General features: G+C 30.0%; 1 protein-coding gene and 1 long non-coding RNA gene across 2 annotated transcripts in view; one reads left to right on the top strand and one right to left on the bottom strand.

Annotated features, from left to right (window-relative positions):
- The first annotated feature begins 4,096 nt into the window (after positions 1 to 4,096).
- The window catches only part of LOC147808523 (uncharacterized), a 28,298-nt gene continuing 22,222 nt past the window's right edge, over positions 4,097 to 10,172 (top strand). The window contains exons 1-2 of the mRNA XM_087163279.1: positions 4,097 to 4,391; positions 4,777 to 5,034. Coding sequence (XP_087019405.1) covers positions 4,253 to 4,391; positions 4,777 to 5,034 — 397 coding nt within the window. The 5' untranslated portion in view covers positions 4,097 to 4,252. The remainder of the gene's footprint in view (positions 4,392 to 4,776; positions 5,035 to 10,172) is intronic.
- LOC147808524 (uncharacterized) lies at positions 5,503 to 10,039 on the bottom strand. The gene is made up of 3 exons (XR_015433598.1): positions 9,825 to 10,039; positions 9,219 to 9,261; positions 5,503 to 7,750 (listed from the first exon to the last, which is right to left on the bottom strand). It is a non-coding gene; the product is annotated as an uncharacterized LOC147808524 (long non-coding RNA).

The following is a 10,172-nucleotide window of genomic DNA, read 5'->3' as shown; positions in this document are numbered from 1 at the left end:
AAATCAATATTTATTTTCCTCAAATTAATATTCTGTCGGTTTGGTGGCCGAGCGATCGGCATGACTGACTGCGAGGCCAACGGTTGCGGGTTCGAATCCTGCTCAGGGCATATAGATGTTTCTCTCTGTATGAAATTGCGTGACGTGGGAATGTGGCCCACCCTATGAACGGCTGTCGGTGGCAGTGTGGCTTGGATAATGCTGTTCGCCTCAGTGACTAGGTTCACAGGTGCCCATTCAGGTAACGTTGACACCTCCGTCATCTTCCTAAGCTATAATTTCAATGTCCACCGTTAAAAAAGAATAATTTAAACGGATACAGTTATGGTATTTCACCTGCTAAAATTTTATCTCGATTTTTATTATCGGAGTTTTGAGTTTGTCTCTGTCCAAAAAAAATATCCATTATACTCCGTTGCAAGCCCTTTGAGGCACGCGAATTCAAATTTTCATGTTTTTTTTAAAATTGAGGAACTAATTATGATGCATAGGGTCTAAGAATGGGAAAATTACACTTTAAAAAAATTCTGACTCATTGTCCCACAAGGGGGATGGTGGTTTCAGTTGTTAACCGCTGTCCACATAGAACATTTTCGCTTGATAAGAAAATAATGTTTTTTTAACTTGCGTTTTAACATTTTTTACAATAAATTGTAACTTTATTGGAACGGAATAATAAACTTAAATCCTAAAATCATTTATATAATTTTAAACTCGAAAAAAGGCTTTAACAAATATAATATAATATGTAATAAAATACAAAATATATAATAGTGCAAATAAAACGTATGAATTTTAAACACCAAGAATGTTCTAAGAAATAAAATATAATACAAATATAATATATATTATACAATATTATGATGAAATAAATAATACAGAGATATATAATAATGAAAATAAAATATATATAGAAATTTAATAAAAAGTAAATATCTTACTGCGGCATTCTCTACTATATATATTGTAGAACTTTTCCATTATAAGGAATTAAATTCTCATCTCGTAATTGAAAATCAACAATACAAAATAATAATAATAAAAAAATTGCTTAAATTTTTAATTTTTAAGACAAGCAAAATGCAGAAAAATTAGTAATAAAAAAATTAATTTAGCATCAATTCAATATGACTGTTCACTAATTCAAAAAGAACACAAATGAGAAGAACAAATTTGTTTCAGATAAGAAATTTGAGGTAATTGGCATTATTTTCAATAAACATGGATAAAAGACACATGTTATTCCTTTCATAAGCCCCATGCTAACGAAAAACCCTAATAAATTTTGATCAACTTTACTATCTGAATGAGTGAAAGGGGGGAAAAGGACATGCGCTGGTTGGAATATCGTACGTTTTAGGGGCACAGTGGTCTCCCTCTGAAACCAAGAAAAATAAATGTAAAAATTAATTACTTTTCTTTGGAATCTTTATTGGGGAAAATTTTGTATGTTTAAAGGAGCTCACAAACAACAAATTTGAGTAATATATTTCAAAATTTTTTCGTATTTTATGGGGCAAAAAAAATTTTTGAAGTAAAGAAAAAATGCATTGAAAACTTCTCATTTTTCTGAAAGGAAGACATAATCTAAGTGTAGTGGTGCTATCTAGTGATGATTAGGAAAGTTAAAATATTACTTAAAAAGTATTGGTTTCAGAGATTGACCATTGTGCGCTTAGGAAAGTTTTTTTAAAAAGAGCGGTTTCGCTGTCATGCCACTGTAGGCTAAAGGGTTTAGAAAAGATCATCGCGGTTAACGATTTAAGTAATCATCAGCGACTGCAGATAGCTCCGTTCTATTTCGTTGTGATATTGTACAAATATGTTTTCAAAACAATATAAAAGCTTTTAAAAGTGAAACATGGCAGATGGAAATTGAATTCGTGCTCTCTTTTAGGATACATATCATAGAACTATTGAATAAAAAAAGGTATAGTTTCGCAATCTTACTGGAATCCTTGCCCTGGGAAATATTTGTTTTTGAAAAAGAAACAACCGTATGACGTTGCTTTAATGCGTGACGTGGGAATGTGCCCCCCCCACAACGAACGGGTATCCGTGGCTATGTGCTGCTCGCCTCCGTGACTTATAAGGTTCTCAGATGCACACCCGGTAACGTTAAATGAGCAACACTTGCGTCATCTTTCAAGGCGAAGAAGAAGAGTTTAGTGCCTACTGTTTTAAAAAATATTCCTCACATTATTATTATTATTATTAATTTTTTTCTGATTAAATGCAATTGTTCGGTATTTTCAACTCTGATCTTTTCCTATAATATCCTTGTTATAATAATAGTCGAATAATCTCGTTAAATTGAAATTCATGTCTCATTAAGTCACTTTTATATAAAAAAAAATGTATTGATTTAAAGGGAAGGGATTTTTTCTTTGATAGTTTTAACTTAGTTGAACTTAGTAAACACTTCTTCTTTAGAGTAAAAAGGGTAGGCTTATAAGCCAATTATGGAAACCTCAAGAATGTACAGCTGAAAACTAAATCAATCAACCTCCTATTTATCCTTTAAAACCTGAAATAAGATCTTTTCTATTTTCGCCTCAAATGGGAATATCTTTAGCCGATACTATACATATAAAAGAGATTTATTTTTGTTTCATTTTATTTTGCTATTAATGACCGTTAAAAAATTACGTAAGTATGTTTTATTTATAAATTTTTAACTCCCGTTCTCTTTTTGTCTGCAAAAATAAGCAAATTACTATCCCCCAGGCTGCATACGCAAGCATGTATGATGCTTACGTTGAAACAATGCTTAAGTATATATGTACAGGAGGAGAGTGCTTATGTAAAGAGCAAGTTGCAGCACCCCTTTGCTATAACTGAAGTGATTTAATTTTCCGATTAACTTCAAATAAGCGATGTAACTTCGTACAAATCAACCCAGTGTTTAAATTTATTTCATAAAATTTTGAGATTAAATATTATTTAAGAATCACTTTTTTTTTGTTTTAAATTCTGTTGATAAGACTCGTGACCTCCAAAACTCCTCTAAATTTTTGTCCAATTTTTTTTCCAAACATAGCTTTTATTACAAATTTTAGGTTTTTCAACAAGAAAATTTTTTTTGCTCCAAATTTTTTTGTTGAAATATTTTTGCATTTTAAGACAAGTTTTGAAAAATATGTAATTTTAACGTCTTTTTAAAGTACGCCCCCCCTTGTCAGCTAGAATAAATCTCTTCCTACTTTCAGGTGCTTACGTAATGTTTGCTTGTCTCCTTATTTACACAATTCCCTCCTTAAAAATAACTTTTTTTAATGTACACAGTTTTTGCATTTCTTCTAAAATCTTATGAAATTCTAAGTCGTGGTGGCTCAGGGGATAGAGCGTTTGCCTCCCAATGAGGTGATCTGGATTTGAATCCAAGCGATGGCTGGTCAATACTCATTCCGCTACCGGCTTGCACCGGTCACGTTCTTAACATAAAATATCCTCAGTGGTAAACGGGTTATAGGTTAGAGTCTCCCAACCGCGAGTGGTTTCCCTCTCCATGTAACGTAAATGTGGGCTAGTTCCTTTAAAAAGTTCTCCACACAGGTAAATTTCTTCCAATACTTGATCCAAGAATTCCTTCGTCTTTTGGATTTGGTTCAAAGTTATAAGGCTATGGAGTTGAACATTGACAGTCGTAAACTCAGAATTGAGTCGACTTTTCAATTCTGATCATAAAATAAAATAAAATTATTTTTCTATTTTTCTGGAAATTTTTGTATAAGGCTACCAATGCGAAGCATTTTGTGTAACAATCGGAATTTTAATGTATTGTAGTATTATGAGATGGTATTATTTGGAGAAATCTAATTTAATATCGAAAATATTTCCTACATATTTCATTTATCACTTTCAGTAAGTTTGAATCTTCATTTTAAAACCGTCGCAATTTATGAAATACCTTTCCAATCGAGTTAAAATCTATCGTAAACAACATCTGTTTATCTTTTTTTCTTCTATATTTTTCAATAAAACCCATGTGAAAAATTTTGACGAATAATTCTGTTATCAAGAGTATGATAAAGGAAATCGTTTTTTATCAGTTGATATAAATTTGATTCTTATTTTTCTTAAAGTTAAAACAAAATATTATCCGATCTCATATTTCTTTTTGGCACAAAGTGATCTTTTCATATTTAAAAATCAAAAAGCAACTTTTTTAAAGGAAACTATACAATTTCATTTCTCTTTTCATAAATTGAACTGAAATATATACAAATTTAAAAGTTTTATCTTTTTGAACATGGGGGTGAATACGTCACTCTTGCTAATAAATTGTTTCATAATTTATTTCATGTTTCAGCTTGTTGGTGCTGAAAGAAATGTGAGTGACATTTATCTCATGGACTTAAAAGTATTAAGTGGAAACAAAGAAGACACAGGTAAAATTTTGGCTTATGTTTTTCTCTAAATTAAAAAAAAAATATTATCTCTGTAAGCAAAAAAGGTGTCTCAAGGTTATGCGATATCCCAACTCTTCACATTTTCCCCCTCTTCGGTTTCGGCAAATATTATTTTTTCCCCATAGCAGTACGTTTCAGTAACAAGTTGGAATATACTAGAGTTGAGAAACAGCAAGACTTGCTGAATTATGGTGACGGTGAGGTGAGGGGAAAAGTGTGAAGTGAAGGAAAATCACTTAGACCTGAGACACCTATTCTGTTTACAAAGAGTTTACGTTTGTAAGTACACACTGCAATAGAAACTCTTTTTTTTTCTTCACAAAAAATGATATTTGCACTGATTGCTGTTTACGTTGTTGCTCAGGTCGTTGCACGTCAAAAGAAGATTGTAACTTTCAAGGTGATTGTCAAGGTAACTTTGGAGAAAAGTATTGCAAGTGTTTTCAAGGCATTAGTGGCAAAAATTGTGACATCATCGATGAGTGTGTCGACAATCCGGGCATGTGTGGCAATGATCCGGATGTCTCCTGTGGATTCCACCGGAAGAAGAAGAGGACCATCTGCGAATGTCGGACATTCGGGAAGAGATTCGACATTCCCACTAAAACATGTGTAGATCAAAGTAAGTATGATTTGAATCATAAAGCAAATTTATTATGTCAGGCAATATTTTAAATTTTGAAATACAAGAAAAAGAAACATACTTTGCTGTTTAAAATACAGTTTTCCCTATTGGAAAAAATTCCCAGTATAAAAATTTTTATACCGGCTTATGAAACACCGGTTCCGGTATGATACTGGATCCAGTATTATACCGGACCCAGTATCATACCGGAACCGGTGTTTCATAAGCCGGTATCAAATTGATCCCAGTATGATACCGGAACCAGTATCATACCGGAATGGGTGTTTCATAAACCGGTATCAAATTGATCCCAGTATGATACTGGAACCAGTATCATACCGGAACCGGTGTTTCATAAGCCGGTATCAAACTGATCCCAGTATCATACCGGAACCAGTATCATACCGGAACCGGTGTTTCATAAGCTGGTATAAAATTTATTCCAGTATGATATCGAACCCAGTATCACTAGTGTACTACACCCAGTAAACTGGGATGGTGTAACAATTTATTTTTAACACAAGTATAGTGAGGTACTACAGTTTAATACAGGAAGGTTAGTGAACTGCTCTGAATGGGAAAATAAAACATTGATACGAGTAAATAAATAAAGTCACCTGGTTTATACAGGGAACTAAAACACTTTGTCAAAAGCTATAGTTTGCATTATGTTTATAAAAATCAAATAAACTGTTTTTTTTTAAACTTCTTCACAGTTAATGTAATTTTTTTAATAATTAATATATTAGAAATAATTGTCAATAATATTTGAATCTAAAATACTACACAAAAAATGTTTTGCAGCAACATAAGAAAAGTGTAAATGTATTCTTCAGATTTTATGAAAATTGATTGGGGATTAGAAATATTATGTAATGAATAGTCAAAAACTGACTAAAGTCAAAATTTTAATTTTTATATCCTTTGTAATTACAAATTTGAATGATAAATTTCGTTAAATAAGCCTCGGAAATATTTGACAAATGCAAATTCATATGCACAATAAGGAGACCGTGTGAAGTGTATATATCTATAAATATAAATTTAAACAATCTAATTATAAAATTATGATTTCATATAAATCAATTATCTTTGGTTTATATTTGTAATTGATAAATAAAATTGAATGCAAATAACACATATAATATTTAATGTTCGAAATGCCGCAAAAAATATTTGAAATGAATCTAATTTGACACTGTTCATTTACTTTGAAATCAGGCATTGTAAAATATAATTATATAGTTATGTTACATTTTGATCAATGTACTTGCTTGCTACTATAGATTTAAATACAAACCATTTTAATTTTAGATATATTTGATATTTAAATTATAGTCAACTTTAATCATTCAAACATAATAGTGGTTAGAGTAGTAATTATAGCTACAAATAAAATCTTAAATGACACAAGTTATTAACTAATATAAATAAAATTTTTGAATTCTTTTACTCTGTCATTCTATTGACATTTTTCTTAAGATCCCTTGACTTAAAGCACAATTTGATATAGTCATTTTCTATTTGAAGTATTTAATTTTTATAATTTACTTATCACATAATATCTAAAAATTAAATTAGGAAAGAAAGTTATCGCCTACAAAAGTTAAATCTCAAGAGCGAATTATTTATATAACGACACATGTTCATAAATAATAAAATAAGCCTAAATTTTAAAAGGATTTTCTTATCTCACAATTGTTTTGAACTCAACAAGATATAATTAATATAATAATTAATATACATACTGAATAAAAACACACGACACAAAATTAAAACTTTTAAACATTGAATATGACATAATTTAAACTCTGCCTTCAATAAGATATAAGAATTACACAATTACTAAATGATATAAACATTACCATAACAGCCTAAAAAATATTAATCTTCTTATAATCAAACGAAATCAGTATAGTCATATTTTAGTAGCGAAATAAAAAATATAGCATTCAAATAGTTGATTGATTCGCATAGTTAAAATATTATATCTTCCTTGTTGTGGTTAATTTTTACTCTTTACAAATGCAACCGTCGTTTGCAGGCCTTATCTGCATCAACCATGTATAATTGAGCTCACGCGAGCATGAAATGGACGGACGTGTGAAGGTCTAGCGTCATACAATCGTTCCAAGCTTAATGGAAAGACATCTTGCTTTAGAGGATGAGATTTGTAGGACTTCACACCATTCCACAATTTTATTCACAGTCAACTGCAGTTGACGTTCAATGACGCGCACGTCAAATCCTGTACATGACATGTTCGGATCGTCAACATATCGTGAAACAAATACGGAAGGTGGCAGCACGTTCAAGATTTGTGATACATGAATAATGAAGAGTATGACACTTAAAACACTGCCTTGAGGGACGCCTTCAGCCTGACTGAAGAGATCAGAAAATGTAGTTCCCAACTTTACTCGAAAATACCGCTTCGACAGAAAGTTCTTGAGAAAGATGGGTAGATTTCCACGAAGTCCCATGTCGTAGAGTGTCTTCAAAATTCCGTACCGCCATGTCCGATCGTAAGCTTTCTCAATATCAAAGAAGATAGAGACGAAAATGCACTTTCCAACAGTCACTTTTCCAGTCTAGTTGGAGGTTGTCTGGTTGTGCAGGATCCGTCACTTTTCTTTAATGTCGACCTCTTAGTAGAATTATCTATCTCACTTCACCAAAAAAGAGCCAGCAACAATATCTCCATTTAGAGCTCCTAATATAAACAAAACTTCAATTAACATTAATTGTAAACTAAACAATTTCAAAAAATCTCATTTTTGACATTGCATGCCTTATCTTTTAATATTATGCTTTATCTGTTTATGCTAAATTTTAGATTACAATGTTGATTAAGTTAATATTTCAAATTGCAGTGCTAATTCCATTAGACAATTTTAACATTAAGTAATATTGAAATACACAGACTGCAAATAAATAAAAGATTAAAATAAATTATTTTAAATTAAGAATAAACAGTTTATACAGTAAATTAACTAATTTATACATTTAGGGATACATTAGGGTTTAACTAATTTATACAGTAAAAACAATTTTTCAGAATAACTATTAAGTATGAAAAATACAATTGCAAATACTACATATTTTTCAACTACTATACCAATCAATTATAAATATACTCAATATTTCAACTGGCTAATTGAAACTTAGATCAGCGCGACAATAGTAAGAAAAAATAATGGTCCACCAAAATTTTATTATTTTTGTAATTTGAAAGAGATTTCTAATAAAGGGAAGTTAATGTCTAACATAGGTATCTCTCATACTACCCACTTCTAGTTGACAACACAAAAGAATTCACAAACGCCCACATCATGAAAGCACATTACCAACCTACTTTTAGAGTGACTCCATGCAAAAATTTAAGGATGAATGATCTGAAGTAACTTTTGACGATTTTAGTTTCAGTACAATAGTTTTTAAACAGTTCAGCTCATAACTTTGTCAAAAGGTTAACATTTAAATACATTATCATAACAAAGCATATTAAAGGTTTTAAACATAAAATTAAAATTTGAAATTTTCAGAGGCAGAACTTAGAAGTAAAAATATTGAAACATTTAAATCTGCATATACTTTTTACATTCATTAAAATCAATGAAGCATTCAGTTCCATTTTATAATTAATTTGTAACTATAATATGAAAACTTGCAAAAAGGCTTCACTAATTCAATTTATCAACAAACTGAATATCTTTATGTACACTGTATCACTTTTATGTACAAAGAAATATAATGAATTCAGGACTGCCAACTGCTATGTTTTTAGCAAAATGTTTTATTGATATTGTTAACTAAAACTTTCAGAATTCTGGGAATTTTGCAAACATCTTAAAAGCATCAATAAGGAGAAATTAAAACAAGAAAAAAAAAACCTCCAGGCGAAATTAAAACAAAAACATTAAAGAACAGGACCAATTTAAAGAGTATAACTCGCAGCCATCCCAGCCAAATCTCTACTAGTCTTTCTTTTTTAAATAATAAATAAAATTTGTAAGCTTAAAATCTTTTAGGCATCTTGACAGTTGTAGCTGGTGTAATGGATCTTGACTCTGAAACATCCCTAAATGTAGATTTATAAAGGATAAAATAACTATCGAATTTTTAAAAAAAATTCTATAATAGTTTGCATGTTGAATATGTCAAGAACAAGAAAAACATACCTCTATTGAAATAAAAAATAATAGGCTGTTTTCCAAATCATTTCTGAAAAAAAAAAAATTTGATTTAGAAATTATACAATTACAAAATATATGTACACTATTAACTAGCAGTAATATCAAACTTTTAAGTATCAACTACTTTGTTTTTAAAATGTTATTTTAGCTTAACTGAAACTTCATGGTACCAACAGTTAATTAAATATAATTATAATTAAATGCTTTAAAATAAAATTAGACATTAAAAATAACAAAAGAATTTGAGATTAACATTTGATTATATAACGCGAAGTTTCCAAATATTATATAAAACTAAACAAATAATTAATTTGTCAATAACGGTGATATTAATGAGAATTTATGTAAAAAGAGAATTATTTCAATTAAAGTTTCATTAAGAAACCCAGGAAAAAACATTAAAAATACTTTCTTCTCATGCAATGGAGTCTCAATGCAATGAACCCCATATCAAATGCACATGCAGTAATAATTCAAGAATAATATATATGTCTTGATTACTTTAAATATTACTGAAGCATACGTTTTAACATTATTGTAACTAACAAAGATGCAAATAAAAGCAAGAAATAAAGATAAAAATACACTTACTAAAATATAACGCCATTCTTCCCACGATGCTTCCATGATGTAAACAAGATTAGTTGGCTGTGAAGTTCAGACAGAGAAACGGAAAGAACTAGAAAAACTGAGCTGTATAGATCAGCTAGCGTGATATAGATTTAACGAACGAATTCATCGCTTCACGCTAGCTCGATGGATTTAACGAACGACTAAAAGTCGATTCTCGTCTTTTCGTGATTATTCGTTTCTGAATTAATCGTTCTTTTTCTCTTTTATAGATTCAATTGAATTAACTATATAGTAACAAAACAAATTTATTTATTTCATTCGAAAAAAGTTTAGTTTGTTTTATGATTTAAATTTATTAATCACAAA

The sequence above is a fragment of the Parasteatoda tepidariorum genome, chromosome 5, assembly GCF_982258835.1.
Source record: "Parasteatoda tepidariorum strain Cologne lab strain chromosome 5, Ptep-v5.0, whole genome shotgun sequence".
NCBI classification, from domain to species: domain Eukaryota; kingdom Metazoa; phylum Arthropoda; class Arachnida; order Araneae; family Theridiidae; genus Parasteatoda; species Parasteatoda tepidariorum.
Note: the sequence above shows the minus strand (reverse complement) of the source record. Positions and strands in the feature narration are given on the sequence as shown.